At 40.0% G+C, this 18072-nt stretch overlaps 1 protein-coding gene across 1 annotated transcript in view; it reads right to left on the bottom strand.

Annotated features, from left to right (window-relative positions):
• LOC103799134 (transmembrane 9 superfamily member 2-like) overlaps positions 1–17456 on the bottom strand; it is a gene marked incomplete at its 5' end in the record, with an annotated part of 28345 nt that extends 10889 nt beyond the window's left edge. Inside the window, 12 exons of the mRNA XM_009071437.1 lie at positions 234–393; positions 2125–2182; positions 2355–2474; positions 3678–3810; positions 7225–7333; positions 8227–8306; positions 10658–10769; positions 11500–11627; positions 13820–13949; positions 14171–14298; positions 15997–16090; positions 17389–17456. Of these exons, the coding sequence (XP_009069685.1) occupies positions 234–393; positions 2125–2182; positions 2355–2474; positions 3678–3810; positions 7225–7333; positions 8227–8306; positions 10658–10769; positions 11500–11627; positions 13820–13949; positions 14171–14298; positions 15997–16090; positions 17389–17456 (1320 nt within the window). The remainder of the gene's footprint in view (positions 1–233; positions 394–2124; positions 2183–2354; positions 2475–3677; positions 3811–7224; positions 7334–8226; positions 8307–10657; positions 10770–11499; positions 11628–13819; positions 13950–14170; positions 14299–15996; positions 16091–17388) is intronic.
• Between the last annotated feature and the right edge of the window lie 616 nt (positions 17457–18072).

The raw sequence follows: 18072 nt of genomic DNA, 5'->3' as shown, positions 1-18072 counted from the left end.
ACCACAAAAGGCAAGCAAGACCTCCAAGAGCACTATTAAATCCTGGCTCTAGTGAATGGACAGAAAAAAGAAGTCTGGTGTGACTCTGCTTTAAAATCATGACCACCTGAAACATCATTTTACAATCATGGAGCCACAGATGTTTCAATCCAACCAGTTCCTGTATCCTTAGAGATTCAATGGCTCAGCTACAGAGCACAGGTGCATTTCAGATTGTATTCAAAGAGCTCTACCTTCTCTTTGAAGCCAAAGTAGGCACCAACGAAGGTTAGTGGGACTGAAATTCCAAACCACATAGCTAGGATAGCCACCAAAGTGCCAAAAGGGATGGCAGCTGAGGATCCTTTCACCCACAGAATGAGATTCATAATGAAGAAATCAGCAAAGACAATCCTAAAAAAAAATAAATCAGAAAAGATATTAAAATATTCAGGAAAGAATAAATATTCATTAGTATTAAAAAGCTACAATTCAGTTGAAGTCTGCATCAGAAAAATGTGGCTTCTTGCAATCTTCTCATTCCCCAGCAGCCCCAGTTCCTTTCATCAATGATGCAGTTACAGTGCCTGCACTGTGCAGTGCTTGCAATGGAGGTATCTACGCACATAAGCCCAAAAAGTAACAGAAACATTCTCCAGACCTATTATTCCCTCCCCAGCTAAGCACATCTGCCTCATTTTCTAAACATCCTGGGAGAACACCAGAAAACAACAAACATCCCATTCTGAGAACAAAGCAAAATGCACTGCAAAGGAGCCTCATATAAAACACAAACTTGCTTGAATTGCCATTATTCAAGGATTCAAAGATGCACCACAGAAAATTCAGTCTCAGGAGGGCCCATTGTCTGGGTTTGGTTATAAAGGCGTTTGTTCCTGAGAAAGAATTTAATCTGCCCCAAAGTGAACCTGCATCCTCCACTGTAATTTAAAGAGGAAGGAGGGAGGATTAGATGAATAGACAGGCTCCTTTTTCCCTAGCCAAAACTGTTTGGGGGAACAGAGATGTTCCATAAGCACACCCAGGCGACCCCTGGTGTAAGCATCTTGTTGAACAAAAAGTAAAAATCCAATCCATTTGAAGGTCTTGCTAATCTTTATCATCTACCCAAGCTCATAACACCCAACCCCCTCCAAAGTTAGAAAAAAATACTGCAAATATGAACTCCCATCAGTCTACTGAGACTATGAAGGCCTTGGGCTGTTTATGATATTATGCAAATTCACTGAACTAGCATAGCATAATCAAGACATCTGTTCCTGCTCTACCAGCCACAGTCATTTTGCTTCCTCTGTGAAACCCAATTTATTTGTGAGTTTAAATGATCAGCACAGTATTTCTTCCATCAATAGATACTTCCTTCTCTCTCCTAAAGACAGCAGGGAGACTGAAGCACATTTGGTTTAGAGAAAGATTTCTCCTAGAGATACACACTCAATTGTTATCAAAGACATTACATTTCATTTGATGAAATTCTACTTTACTTGAAATCAAGTCATGCTTTATTCATTCTGAGCTTTTCGAGGGAAGAAATACCTTAAGAAATTATTTATAATCTTTTCCTCCACTTTTGCCAAGGACATTTGCTAAGGGATAACTTTGAGTTTCTGCACCCTTTCTTCACTAACATAATTCTCACCAAAGGTCTTGAGAGCTATGAGAAACAAAAGGCAGGAGCTATCACCCGTTCCAAGCAGGGCAACATTGGCCACAGTATGATACACACTACAGCCACATCCAAAACTGGACACTACCTACATTTACATAAGATGATGATAGCCAGAACTACCTGGAACATACCAAGTGCTGTGGTACCAAACTGGAACTCCCCCATCACTATTCCTCATGTTCTGGTGCAGTGACTCTCCAAGGCTGTGACACTACCTTGCAAGAGAGTTGCTAAGGAGCTGTGTTGTAGAGCACCAGGCTGCAGCTCCTCAGAACTCAATTTTCTTTACATTCCCAGATAGGCAATGCACAAAAGGAACAGCAACTTGGAGAACTTTAAACACAATCACATAAAGCAGCATCACAACAATGCATCTCTTTTTCCCCAACTCCTTCCCACCTCAGATTCATTTATACTTTAGAATAAAGGAAAGAATGAGGGAAACAAATACTAACCCAGGGCAAAGTAGAGCAGTAAGCAAAACATTTGTCTTCCACTTCTCACCTCTGAATGCTGAGGAGAAAAAGGAGAAACAAATTTCAAGATTTTTTCCAACTGTTTTGGAGTATGGCAGCAAGAAGCAGATTTGTTGCCTGAGACACCAGCTCCAGTCTGAGGTTAATATTCACCCCAGCAATTCTGAACTTAACCTGCTGTGTCCCATTAAATAATTGCATGTACTTACTCTTGTACATCCTAGCAGACACATAACCAGCTGGAGTTCCCAGTAAGACCCACAATACAACTGCACAGGTCATCAGAGCACCACGGTTGGCAGGAGAAAGAAAACCAAGGCAAGCTAGGACTGAAGAGACAAAAAAGATTTAGTCACTTGCAGACACATGTCAAAATTCCCCTGTAACACAGACCACTGTGAAGGTTTATCCCTTTCACTACCAGACACTGAAATGAAGACTGTGTTCATAAGCTCTCATATATCCCCATCATGTGACCATACCCCTAAAGGCACTGGTTCATTCAGAAGTATTATTTCCACCTCCTCTCTTAAACAGAAAGTATCTCATCGCCAAAAGGCTGAATAATAAAGTGCTAACATCCATGACAATGGACAACATTTTACTCAAGAAAGCACTGTCCTGAAATCAGCCTCTCTAACCCAAGAAGGCTGCCTGTGTCTGAACTAATTGTAGAGACCAGCCTACAGATATTTGAGTAAAGGAGCTTGTGATCTCCAGCTGTTTTTAAGCAGAAAAAAGATTTTACCCCACCACCAATTTCTTTCTATTCCGTGCTGGTTGCACAGGAAACTATTGCAGTTAACTAAGTTACAGAATTGTGATCAACACTGAAAGAAAAGCCTGTCAAGAAAATTCTATTAATCTTACAGCATCATGTAATAAATTTGTCTATGAAAGAAAAAAAAATCTGAATAAAACCTGGAGAATAAAGTTTGAAAAACTCTTCTTTTGTACTAAGTACCACTGCACTTTCCAATCCTGCTGTACAGTAAGAAAAGGAATGGTCATAATCTTTATAGCCAACTTGTGACAGATGACATCATCACATGCATATACAGCTATTTATGGTAGGCTCTCATTATCTCAGTGTTGTGTCAGTATCATTTCATTGGTGTGAACTCTTGCTCTTATTTCTGCTTGGCTGCATATTGTCATGTCAGACACATTGGATAGAAATGTTCCCAGAACATTAAAGCTTTAATTACATGTCTTTGAACTTGCATTACTGGATCCTTGGATAATTTACAACATGACAAACTGTTTCTGTTTTTTTTAAAAAAGAAACTTTTAAGAAGAAGTTTGGTTTCTGCATTCATGAAGAATCTGAATTAGCTCAGATCCCACAGTGTTTTCAATGACACCACTTATAACTGGAAGCTATCTGGATCAGTGTTATGAAACTGCATCCCTGTTTTATACTAAAGGAAGGGCTTCATTTCCAGAAGAAGCTTTTATCATTTGTTTAATAATATTGCATCTTCCTTATTATTATTCCACTGCAAACACATTACCTTAATGAAGTTACTTACATAAAGTAATAAATGTCATAATGAAAATCTGTGTTCCTTGGCCCAAAAAGACAGACAGTAACATTCCCTTCCTCGGAGGTCTAAACACATCTCCATGAACCAACTTCCAACCAAATTCCTCTTGGGCATCTTCCTGTAGAAAATCAACAATGTCTTTAGCAAAGATACATAATGCAGCAGTGAATTAACACAAATAAGATGCAAAATACATATTTAAAGTTTGATTAACTTCCAGTTTAGATCCAAAGCCAAACTAATTGCATCTGATTCATCACTCATTGATTTTAAAACCCCCTAATGGTTCAGTGGAAAAGGCAGGATTTATCAAGAAAATCCTCAGCTGTTAAAGCAAGAAAAACTCAAATGTAATTAGCCAAACCATAGAACATGATTCTAAATTTAAACTAAAACAAAGCATTCTATTCAACTTATCTTCAACCTAGTTCAAGCATTTATCTTTCTCTGCTTCCATTTCAAAGCACATCAGTCTCAATGACAGTACTGGAAAAGAATGAAATGGTCTCTGTACTCCAGAAGGAAATTTGCTCCCTAGAATGACAAGGGACAAGTACCAGCACTTTGTCCCACTGTCAGAGGTGGATGGATGGATGGATGGCATGGGGAGCAGAGGGGATACTCAGTCCAGCAGCCCCAAGAAACCACAGCTGAACAACGAAACTTTTCAATAAAGTCACTCAAAACAAGCACCTTCCCTCACACAAAACAAACCTCCAAAACCAACACACAGGACCACAAATAACCAAGCCCTCAAGAACACAACTAAAAGCTACAAGAAAGACTTTTTCCAGGTAGTTGTAAGTAAGGAACAGAAGAGCTTAAAATGTTACCATCTGAAATAAATCTCTACCTGTTTCCAAAATGGTGAACACTAAGCAGGAATAAATGCTTAGCCCTTTGGTTCCTGACACAAAACAGAAAGTGTTTGCAGATTGGAATGGGTGGTATAGATTTCTTACCAGCAATGAATCTGGTAAATGCTCTCCAAAGACATCCTCTGGCTCTAATGCAAACTTTAAACCAAATAGCCACAATGCCAGTTGGCATTACCTGAACATTAAATGCACATACTAAGACCACAGCCACTGACTTGCACATCAGTCTCATTTCAGGTACAACCAGCAGCATCCCCTAAGTGTGAAATACTAATTTGCTTCACTGCAGCTTGCCCAGCCCAGGTCCTCTTTTGCACAATTATTTCACACCTCTTTAAATAAGCTCCTTGAACTGCAACAGATCTTTGAGTCTCTTACACCTGGTAAGCAAATAAAAAAAGTGTGGTTTTGTGAAGTCACACCTATCCCTGCTGTTATCCATGAAAACTAATCAAGCTTCTACAAGTCTTGCTCTTTATCACATTAAGAATGATCAACTAATAAAGACAACACAGTATAAGATATTGAACATAATTTAATTGAGAGATCAAACAGGAGCCTCACAGAAACATCAGTTAAAGGATGTGGGAAAATTCTTCCACTTAAATTACTGTCTGGATTTGCATTAACAAAAGATATTTAATATCAAAACCACAAAGAAGAATAAAAGTATTTTCAGATGTTTTAGTTTCAGTATGAAACATTTTTCTTTAAAGTGTTTCTTTAACCAGATAGAGCGACAATAGTGAAAATTCAAACCTTTGTAGCATCTGAAATGACTTCTCACCTTTGGGTTGCAGATACTACTTTCACCAATGAGCAAGAGTAACTTGTACTCAGTCCTTCACTCACAACCTGCTGGTCAAGTCTGTTCCTATGTGGAACCTGCCCCTTGCCCATTTTTTAAGGAGTACATATTTTAAAAGCATTCACAACAGCTTCAGTCACTACACTAAGTCAGACAAACCAGACTCAGTCTGACACAGAGATTACCAGAACTACATTCTACAATAAAATAAAATCACATTTACACATACCCCGAGGAGTTGTAACACAGCTAGAACTCAGGTTGGACATGACCTATAATGTTATGATCTCCTAACTGGACAAAGTATGTGGTTCCACCTCACTTTCTAGCCACAGGCAAAAGGCAACATCAATTTGTATTAGTCCACATTAATCAGAACCTCTCCTATAACATTTAGCAAGACAACTACTGATCCTCACACTAATTTCACTCCATTATTAACTGTTGGTATAATTTTTGACCCTTTTCACAATAGTCATGTAATAGAGATTTTTTTAAATCCTTTCCTTTCTGAGGTTGCATAGCCTCATACTTCTCATCAAATTTAGACCACAAAAGTTCCAAAGTTCACAAGTCACATGCTGGCACAACGGCTTTCTGGACAAGCTATATCGTAAACTACTATAAAGAAGTATCACCTTGGAATTGGAAAAATTACAGCAACTGAGCTTCCTAATGCTTCATGACAATGGGGACAATACCTGCCTGCTGTAGTTTTTAAGCCTGATCTCCTGAAGGGGGAGAAAACCAGTTATCATTAAAAATAACTGTTCTCTTCACAAGTTTATTCAGGATATAAAACACATTTTTAGACAGAAAATATGTCAAAGGTGTAGCAAGTCTTTGTTTCTGTACTACAAATGTCTCTGCAACAGATATAGTGCAGGTGCTTTGCTAAGGCCACATAACATGACCTAGAACAGGACTGCAGTGACAACACATCTCACACATAATCCCAGGCTGGAGAGTCACAGAATCACTCAATGGCTGAAGCTGGAAGGGACCTCTGGAGACCACTTTGTCCAATCTCCCTGGCTCAAGCAGGGCCAGCCTAAAGCAGGTTAGCCAGCACCATGCCCTAATGGCTTTTTAGTATCTCCAAGGATGAAGATTCCATGAAGAGCACACTGGCTGCTTAGGTCAGTATCATACCACCAGCCACATGTCCTGACTGGCTCCACAATGTAACCACAGCACTCAGGAGAAATTGCCACATCCTGATGGTGAATCAATGCCAGAACACTTTTCAACGGCTGCTCTTATGGGTGGTGGTGGACTGTGAAAGTACTTATTTAAAAAAGAGGCTTTTCTTGGTTGAGATCTTGAGACAAAGGGACCTGCATTTCAAATATGAGTTTGCTCACTACCAAGAAGTTCTGTGAATCACTCCAGGTACTCCTAAAACCTGAGGTCTGTCCTTGCATATTACAACTTCATCAAATGGTGCTAGAAACTGCTCTTATGGGTGGTGGTGGACTGTGAAAGTACTTATTTAAAAAAGAGGCTTTTCTTGGTTGAGATCTTGAGACAAAGGGACCTGCATTTCAAATATGAGTTTGCTCACTACCAAGAAGTTCTGTGAATCACTCCAGGTACTCCTAAAACCTGAGGTCTGTCCTTGCATATTACAACTTCATCAAATGGTGCTAGAAAAGTAAGGCTGTCTGCCCATGTATTTCCTGCTGTTAGAAAAGATGAAATAGCAACATGGTATTTTCAACACCCAGAGATAACAGCATTTATCAAATTCATCACAGTTATATGTCTCTCTAGACTGTACTCAAAACTAATCAATCACTATTGCCAGAAGAACTGTGCTCATGTAGGAGCTGTAAATTTTACTCACAGAAGAGTCAATCTGGTTGTATCTTGCAATATCTTTATGAAGAGTCCTCAGAATAATCATAGCCACCATGCCAGACAGGAAGAGAACAATCACGAGGGAATTCATTATACTGTAGACAAAGAAAAAGTCAAACTTTGAATCCAGTTATTCAGGTTTCAGGACATGCACTCAGTTCATACCACACAGCTCAAGCCTGAGCAAAAGCCTTTGATACAGAGACCTTAAGTCTTTCAAACCTTTCAGTGTTTTCCCAACCCAGAGACAATAAACTGGTTTAAGTTGTGTACCTTTATGATTTCTTAGGAGACAGAAGTGAGAACAGTAGTATTTCATGATACATTGCTATTCTCAAGACAGTTACATATTGCTTTATTTTCCTCCTTATATAGCTCAGAAGTAATTTCCCTGGTGAAACAGCTACAGCTCTTAAAGGAGGCTGTCAAGTAGATTTTATATCTATAAAGCAATGAAATCAACATTATGCCATTTATTATTTTGGAGAGACCAATTTAATCAGATTAGGCTTTTCAAACACACACATTGCAAAACATTAACACTTCCACATAAAGTATGTACTTTCTTGATACCATTTCCATTGTACGGAGCAAAATAAGTTAGAGCTTTTCACATACATCTTTTACTCATTAAAAAAAGACCTTTTTACTGTAAGCAGCTGCTGAGTACAAAACACACTACACATATGTACCTCTTACTGGGCAGTCAGAGAGAGCCAGACAGCAACAATAAGAACACTGCAGAGCAGCAATGTTTCTAAACTTCTCCAGAATGGAGATGACAGAGTAAAATCATGGAATCTGCTTTCCTTTTGTACACTAATGATGCAACTACAGTTGCTTCCAAGAGATGGAAGACCAATAAAAGTTACTTCACATATGAAAACAAGAGAGTTTTCTTGCCTGAAAAGTAACAGACTTTGTTCTACCACAGCAGAAGTATTTGTGTTCCCCTGCAAGTTACTCACTGCATAAATGCAAATCTTACCTAAACCACTGGATGTTTGTATGAGGCATGGACTCGAGGATGTAGTCCCATCTGGAAGCCCACTTAATATTATTCTTTTCCTATAAAGAAATGAAACAGAAGTTAATAGAAACAAGGATAAATTTGTTGCAGTATTCAAGAAGGAATAAACACAGCAAATCTCTGCCACAAACCTTTCAGTCAGTATTTGTATCTCAGCTTAGTATCAGCCCTGGATGTTAGACCTCCCTCTTGCATTAATTCACCTTCTTGAGCCTCCAAAAGAATATCCTGTTTGTTGAAATCTCTTGTCCATGTCTTACACCTTCAACTGAGGCTTCATCAAGCCTCACCTTTCCATGATTTGGGGTATAGCTGCCTGCAGCTGACAACCAACCATGCCATCACTACAAGGTACTCCCAGCACAGTACACTGCCCCTGAAACATCGTCAAACATACCCCATAAACGTATTTCTAGTTTCCCCAGGAATTTCCCTCTCCCATCACCTTTAATACATTTAGCACAGGCTTTGTCACTCCCTGCAATAGTGCTGGCTGATACAGGCTATTTCCACTCTGATTCCCGGCAGACAACTTTTGTTTCCAGATATTCCTGTGATGGATTTAAGAAGTTTCACCTTCAGAAGTTGCTTCCATTCTCCTCTGTCTCTTTCTCTGAACACTTCAGGTGATGTACAAGTGATACTCTTTCTGACCCCCAAGCCCTGCCCTCCACAGCAGGTCTCATGGGATGCACACACCTGCTGTCCTGCTACCAAACTATCCCCTGACTGGCATGAATTTGTGCTGAATTTCTTCGTTTATTCAACCAGGTGGTAAGTTTGTACAGTTAATTCTCAAAATTTAGACTAGGTCATCAGCCTGGAATTTTAAATTCTGGTTCAAGAACATGTAACCAAGAACTGCACCAACACAACAAGGTGGCCAAAATTGCCCTAAGTTGGCCTTTACCAGCTCAATCAGCAGTTCACAGCTGGCTGGGACAGGGTCTCAGAAAAGTGGTGCTAAAGTTTGTTACCTGAGTACCAAGCTGCTCTCATGCTTACATTTTTTTACACTTGTGTACTAAACATTAAAGCCATGATGATGCAAACTTTTCACACACACAAAGCTAAGTGTCTTGCCCATTTCAACTAGTTAAAGCAGACACCCTAACTGCCTCATCACAAGTCAGCTGCTGCATTACAAAGGACCATAAAACAGTTAACACATTTTGCTGCTTTATGTATTCAGGTTACTGAAACTAATCTTCTCCTATTAAAAAAACACTTACACATACTCTCCTTTTCAGTTATTTGGAAACTGCTTATAAAAGTAAATGTATCGGGTATCACTTCAAATCAAGGCTAAGGGATAACCAGCAGCTTCCAAGTGCCATCTGCTGGAAGCACCCGAACCCACACCAGCTGAGCCTTACCTGCTCTGTGCCCAAAAAAGGGGGAGAGATACCCAAATGCCTAACAGATCACATGACTAACCACACAAAGTTCACATTGAAATTCTAAATTGCAGTTTGCCATCAAGATTTAAACACAAATGTCAATGACAGGAGGCTCATTCATGTAGGAAAATTAGAGAGTCTGAGGAGGATTGTGTGTCTCAAGGGAACAGTAACAGGATATCAAGCTTTGCACCTCAGGGTCATTGGTTCAAATCAAATCCAATTTGGGAGGATGGAAGCTGTTAGCACATGATGGCTGTTTGACTGCCTGTACAAAACAAGCTGGTGGTCTCAAGCCAAATCCTCCAAGACTGGCCCCTTACATCAGAAAACCAACCATGCTTTGAGGACAGACTGGAACCAAGACACCGAGGGTTGAAGTAGCTTGAATCAAACTCTTGCCACTCCCACAGGAGGCTCACTTTCCATGCTGGGGTAAAGATAAATTTGCAAGAAAGCCTAATTTCCTCCTGTCTAAATCATTACAGGCTGAATAAGGCATTAGCATATTAGTAAAGATTAGAGTACTAACTCTGAAAAGTAAATGACCACCTATCAAAAACAAGGCTAGTGAAAAAATGAAAGCAACACAAATGAACCAAACCCTTCAACTTTACTAGGAAAAAAAACCTTACAATCAACAAAAGTGTCACCAAATGTGATATAAACTGTTCTTCAACATGACATTCAGCACCCTGACTGAACTCTAAAAGCAAAGAGTTTATGACAAGGATAACAACTCTTGCTCAATCTACTCCTTTTCTACTAGTAATAAAACAGCAAAAAAAATAGTCTTTACTTATACATTCCAAGTGTCACTTAAACCACAGTAATGGAAAACCTGTTTTCAGAAAAATGCTTCACAAAACAATCCTTAAGGAATTGACACTGCTAATCTAATCCAGTTATGGCTATTAGCAAATTATCCAATTGCTTTGATTTCATTCTTTTGGGGAATTACATATTCATGTAACAGACTCAATACTTACCTCAAATGTCACTGAGTAAGTGTAGATCAAATTCAGTTTATTGTTGAACTCCCCAGGAATCTCCATAGGTGGACCTTCACAGCTCAAGTTGTTCTCATCTGTATGTTTGTAGCTAAAGGGGAAAAGAGTTAAGTAAAATTGCATCTGCTCTACAAGATGAATTTTCACAAATTCTTTCCTACAGTAATTAAAAGAAGTTTTTATTAAACAAACAAACAAGGTGTATTTTGTACTAGCTATTCAGCTTCTTTGAGAACCTCCTTTTCTGTTCCGGTACCAAGAAAGGTTGAAGATGTCCCATGCCTGGAAACATTCAAGGTCCTCTCTCTCTCACACCCTCTTAGGCAAGGTGTATTTACCCAATTTAGACAAACAATTCCACACCATACATGCACTGTTATATGTCAACAACTAAGGCAAGACACAGGATAATAAAAACTTTCATGAAAAGTTTGGGTACTTAAAGCACAAATACTCCCTAGCTGGAGAGCTTCAAGGCTGAAGCAAAGCACCAAGCAAAACATCAGATCAGAGAACGACAAAATCAAGGTTATATGCAACCTAACTGTGCCCCCTCGTGGTCTGCACTGCTGGGGAAAAGGCAAATTCTCATTTTCCAGCCACTCAGGATGCAAGTGATGAAGCATTAAACAAAAATGGAGAAGGTTGGGAGAGTCATCTTGCCATGACCTCAAAGCAGATGTAAATGGAAGGAAAAAACTTGCATAGCAAGTATAATTCACTAAAAACACATTACACCATTGCAACAGAAAAAAACAAGTCACATTGTACCATACATGCCTGTATGACTTTTAAATTATGCTGCTTTAATGCACAGTTACCTTTGTGGTCTCAGTCTTGCCATCACCAGTCTTGCACCAGGCCAGTTTTCATCCTTCCCGCTGTGGTACATGATTGTTATGTCCACGTGGTTGAAGAGGTAGAAAGTGTTCTTCTTGTTAAACTCTGACTACAAAACATGATCAGGAGAGTGAAAAACTTCTCGAACAGGAGAGGGCGCAAGCAGCCAAGAGCTTTAAAAGTAAACTGCTGTTCGACAAAGGAGCAACAAAGGGTAAACACTACAACATTAACATACCTTTTCAAAACATTTATGTATTTTTCTATAGATGATATTGCATTATCTAAGTAAAAACCCATATAATAAACTATCACATCTGTGTTGCTAGCAAAAAGTAAATGTATTTGATACCATTTCAGTATTTAACAAAAAAGCTGCCAAAGGTACAAGTAAATTCAGATTCACCATTCCTACACCTGCATTGCAGCTACCAAAGCTTACAAACCAGGTTCTGCTTCAAAAAATACCTTTCATTTCAGTAGCTATTCTGCTTTGTCATCCCTATCCTTTGGGAATTTGAAATTACGAACAACTATATAAAGCTCAGACAATACCAGAGTCAATTAAGCTGACTTGGATTTTCTTTTCTCCTCGATGCTGTCATTGTTTAAAAGAACTTAAATTTGAATTAGGGGACCAGGATGACAGAATGCGAGTTGAGCTTCCATGTGAAAAAATTCCTGTATTTATTGTGTATATCGGCCATTTTCCAACTGCCATACAACTCCCATCCCTCACCTGCTTCCAGCAAAATATAAAGGTGTCTTACACTAAAATTTATCTGGATTCCTCTTCTTTCACTTTCTTCAGATCTTTCAGATTCTCGTTGGGAAAGGACTAGAACCATACCTGTGTCACACTGTAACCCCAGCTTTAGGTTGTTTCTTCCATTTCCAAAGCAGCAGCTGAAGTGATAATATAGCACACCAGCTGCATAACTGCAAGGATGAACTGCAGCTGTGCCACTGCATGTTAACAACCCCTCTCCTGGCCCCGTTTTAAAGAGATAATTATGTCTGTGGGAACAGATATTTGGGTATACTTGTTAACAAGGATGACAGTTCCCAACTCAGCCCAGAGCTGACAGCCATATCCATGGTGCTACATTCTCATTTGCCCACATACCAATCATCCCTGTGGTGCTATGCCATGCAACCTTCCCACTGCAAATAGAATTCCCAGACTAAAACTGACACTGGGTACACTGCAGAGCCCCCACAGCACTGCTAGCACACACAATTTGCACAGCACTTCATGGACACACAGCACAAGCTCCCTAAGCTCTCACTAGGAAGTTCAGCCATTGATAGCTAAGTACAAAGGCCTCCCTGAAAAAATAAACAGGTTTATATCCAAGTTGCTCACTTTGCTTCCAACTCCACATACACCAGTATCAATTTAACACACAAACAACCTCACATACAAAGTAATAAACACCAAATTGGAACAGGTTATTTAATCCACAGATAATTTTCAAGAGTCTGGGGAGCCAGAGGAGTAACTGAGTTGGAAGGTGACTGTAGACAGTGTAAACTAACTGAACATGCATGATAAATGCAACACTTCCAAGAAGCATCAGACCTGCTGCATACAAATGAACTGACTGCACTGCATAGGAGCAGTAAGTCATGTGGCAGAGCAGAGTCACAGAGAGCTCTCTCCTCACCAAGAGCAGTGTGGTCCCTCACCCCAGGAGAGATAAAGCTTTATCCCTACTATCTGTAACTGCACTAGTTCACCATGGAACTCCCAGGATGACTGACACATTTCCAATTGTTGTCAATATAATTCTCTCTGTCACAGCTGTGTTTGTTATCTTCCAGCCATCTGGGAAAACCCTGACACATTTAACTTGTAAACTGTGCTAGACATAACTTTTGCAACTAGAACACAGAGCTCATTTCTAGGTCTTCACTAGAAAGCTTCTATCTGAAATTGCTAAAGAAGGTCCTGCACACAAACATGACATGGATAAAGAATGAATAGGTACAAGGATGGATACACATGAAATTTCAGAATAAAACCTCAATTTTGTAAGGCTTTTAAACACCCACGTGGTTCTTTTATAGCTTTATAAAACATACACTGGTCAAAAGACCCAGATGAACAGTTCATGTGGGCAATTCTATCAGGGAGACACAGTAAACAGCAGCAGCACTCAGCTCCACCAGTGCCCACACTGTGAACAATAGCCATATTTACAAGGATATCTGTTCTTTCCGAGGAAAAGAAAGTTTAAAAATAAGCCCACAAATGAAACCACATCTGCTGTACTAACAAAAAAAAGTTCCAACACTTACATTGATAACACAAGCATCTTTAACTCTGCCATCTGGAGTAACAAAACATCCTATTGGAAATCCTGGATTACAATACTTCTGTCCATCTTCCACATCATAGCACCACGTTACAGGCATGTTATCGATAATCCTAGACAGAAATCATCAAAGCACACATCCTCAGAAAGGGCTGCACTTGACTGCACATTGGCATTTCCCATTCATGTAATGCACACAGTTTCCAGCAGTACCCACAAGATGCACAGCAGAGGACAACTATCACACAGAAGGAAGAAAGCAACCACTCAGAACACAGATAACAAGGTCGAAACGCAGAAAAAAAAGCAACCTCAAGCACACATCTCAGCTTACCAGTGATGCTGATAATTCAGCTGCATTCCTTTCTTCAAAAAAGCCAGTTTGCTTTTATCAGCACTGTTTCCTGGGTCATATGATCTGGTACAAACCTTCTTGCATGTTTCTTGCTTTTTAAAAGTAAACTGGTAACAAAGCACACAAAGAGTCATTTCAGTTTTGCTCCAAAAATCTTTTAGAGTAGTTTTTTTCAGGTAAAGCTAAATGTTTTTTTTTAAGTTACTTCACTTCCTTGCTATAGAAGTTTCTAAAGCCAGAATTTACAATACAACAGCTTTAACTTCAATGTCAAGTTTTAAGCATATCCAGCACCAGCAATCCCCTTTCATGGGGCTAAAAATCTCTTCAATAGCCTAAGCAAACTACATCTGCATAAACCCTGAGGACTGAAAATTAGTATTAAAGGTATTGCTTCTTTTTCTTTTACCAGTTTGGTTTATTTTGGTAATGTCATCATCTGCTAACCCAGACTTTCACTACACCCTTCTTGAACGTGTCACATTAATTTTAGCTGCGTTTCCTCATGGTGAGTAAGTTAGCAGACAAGGCTGCCAAAAATCCAGCAAGTTGCACAACATCTGAGCTTCAAGCACAGACACCACCTAACACAAACATGTTCACATTGGCAGCTCAAACTTCTAACCCAGTTAGGATTTACCTGTCAGTGAGTTAACATACTTAAAACATGACTGAAAATTCTAATGTTACCAAGGCCTAAGAGAAAACCAGGAACAACATTTTCTAACTGCTGCAGTGTGCAGCCTTTCCAAACAAGAAATTGCTTTAACATTTAATCTATTCAATGGGTACCCAGTCCAAATGACCCACCATGCTAGTTATTTCAAAGCTGCTTGTGACCAGCACTCGTAAGATCTCAAATTACATTAGCTCAGAGAATCAAAGGAGACTCCTAGGAGCAGCTTACACAAGGGAAGAGGCATCACCTGCTTAACAGACTGATGAAAAGATGTGAGCAGGTCCCTAACAACTGAGCAGCAGCAGCAGCCTCAGAAACTGCTGCCTGTTTTTCTCACAGGGATTTGGATTATCTAGCAACCATCACACACACACATAGCCCAGTTCTCAGCTTCACTGGCAAATCCCAGCCTGGCAAGTGCACTTGAACAGCAGACAGGTTGCAAACATGAAGGGTCAGCGTTTGACCACAGCTCTATTGCTAGTAACTGTCCCAAGTTGATGGCAGAGCTTTTTAAGAGATGCTACATTTGGTCACTGTTAATGCAGGACATGAGACAGAAAAACACTACATACCTGATCTACAAAGTATTTCCATACGTGGATTTTACAGAAGATTCCAAATTACATGCACCAACGAGGCAAAACTTGTTTTTAAACAGATAAGTATGTCCAAGCAGGGGAAAGCTGCCAATGAGCCCCAACTTGACTTCCCCTTCCCACCCTGGCAGTTGTCTGATAGAACAACCAAGTACACAAAACAGTTCCTGAGTCATCACTTTACAGCCCCTAATACTGCATTTAATCACAAATTATTTCAGATCACCTAACACACCATACATTCACCTATTAAATAACTGCTCAAGATACAGTTTCTGGCTTTCTCTGCCACAGTGCAGCAGGAAAGAGGGATGATTACTGGCTCAGCTTCCTAACTTTAATTAAGCACCATAAGATGCCTTTGGGCTGGGAGGAGCTTTGATTTTATTACATAAACTCCATAGAGCTTACATTAAAAATATAAACAATCACACAATCATCTAATCTTCAGCTCTGCCTATGGATTACAGCCACCAGAATGACAGCTATCAAATTTAAACAGGATCAACTTCAAAGCATAAAAGAACCTTATATGGAGATGATGCTATTCTCTCCCCAAATAGCACTTGTCCAAGATTTTCTGATGGTCTTTTCTCCTCCTTATCTTGACAGAAATCAAACCTGGAAAAAAAAGTAGCAAATGTTACCTTTAATTTTTAATTGATATGTAACTGTAAATATCAGACTAAAACACATTTTAAGTTATATCCTTAACATAGCAGTTTTCACAATTCTTTTGGCAGGTCAGCCCCAGGTAGTAAAAATCCAAGTGGCTTTGCAAAGAAATTTGGTGTATATTTTAATATCAGTTTCAACCACAATATATCACAGCTGAAGTATCTTTAACAAGATGCATCATGCTTAGTCCAAGTATCTTTTTCAAGTGGCAATTTAAACAAACAATAGAATGTTTCATATTGGGGGGGAAAGACTATGCTACAGACTGTTCATTTCTCTGGAAAAAAAAAATCACTGAAAAACTACACCTCTTTCTTAAAGGAATATTTACAAACCGTATTTAACCTGAAATATGTTTCAAAGGAGGAAAGTGCTTTCGGTATTGATGTGCCACACTGTCAAATGCCATTCACCAATTCTTTTCAACCACACACAGCCTGAAACTGATGAATCTGGGAGTGAATGTAACCACGTAACAGTGGATTTTCATTGCTAAACACAGGTAGGTTATGGAGAAAAAAAACAAAATGACAAACAAACCCACACTTATCTCTGGTGCATAAGTACTTTTCCTCAGTAAGTGGTCCTAAATTCACTGGCTTCCATAAAGATTCATGCAAATAGTGACAGTGTGGGCTTTTTGAGCTAGTCTCTGGTCTTGCTGCTGCTGTTGCACTGCACAGGGTAAGATATACAACACCTGCAAGTTTCTCTCTTCTGTGTGCCCAACAGCAAGACTGCAAAACATACTGTGATCTGTGGGCCTATAAATACCTGCAAAAGCAGGTAACAGTTTTCACAGGCAAGAAAAAAAAGACAAAACTAAATAAAAAAACCAGCCAAGAATTAGCTACAGAACTTTGGTGAAAAAGAAAAAAACTAACAGTGACTGATCTCTGAGTTTCTTTCAGTTATCAGAAAAAGAAAAGTAATTCAAAGCTCATGTCTTCCTAGATTTGCATAACAGGAAGAACTTTCAAACATATCAACCAGTCAACACGAAATCTAGTACTCAGCTCAAAAAAATGCAGCAAGAGTCCCTGCAGCCTTGTTTTTAACAACAAGAGAGGACAGGCAGGTGGCACAGGTGTGGCCTTCAATCCTTCCCACCCTCTTGAGCTTCACTCCCCCATCCCCACAGCCCAAACGTGACACCTGTACAGTGCCAGGAGCCACATCCCTGTGCTGGGAGCAGCAAACAGCCTTTCCCAATGCTCCAGGAAACCTCGTGATGTACTTACGCATCATATTCGTACGGCAGGACAGATTCAACAGAGTCCAGCCTGTTCACGAAGAGCTCGATGAGAGACTGAAACAGGAAAAGAGGACAAGTAAGAAAATACGAGACTTTTCAGAAATGAATGCTTTGGCCAGTATGAAACTGGTGGCTGACAGAATTCACAAACAAATGCTTTGGCCAGTATGAAACTGGTGGCTGACAGGATTCAGAAACAAATGTTTTACGTGGTATGAAACTGGTGGCTGGCAGGACTCAGAAAGAAATGCTTTAGCCAGCATGAAACTGGTGGCAGACAGGATTCAGAAACAAATGCTTTGACCAGTGTGAAACTGGTGGCTGACAGGATTCAGAAACAAATGCTTTGGCCAGTGTGAAACTGGTGGCTGAACAGATTCACAAATAAATGTTTTAGCCAGTATGAAACGGGTGGCTGACAGGATTCACAAACAAACGTTTTAGGTGGTATGAAACCGGTAGCTTGAGGAAACGCGTGGCAAACTGTCGAGTCTCGGGGCTCGCTGTCCCACGGCAGTTACCCCACGCTCCTGACAGGCCCCGGCCGCGCCAGAGCTGCCCGTTCCAACCACGAGCCACGGATCCCGCCGGCGCCGGCCGGGAAGTTCAGCGGGAAAAGGGGACGCGCGGGGCGGAGTAACTTCCCGGAGCAAAGGTCGGAGGACCCGCG

This window comes from Acanthisitta chloris, unplaced genomic scaffold (assembly GCF_000695815.1).
Source record: "Acanthisitta chloris isolate BGI_N310 unplaced genomic scaffold, ASM69581v1 scaffold8580, whole genome shotgun sequence".
Lineage (NCBI taxonomy): Eukaryota > Metazoa > Chordata > Aves > Passeriformes > Acanthisittidae > Acanthisitta > Acanthisitta chloris.
This window is presented reverse-complemented; position numbering and strand designations above follow the sequence as displayed.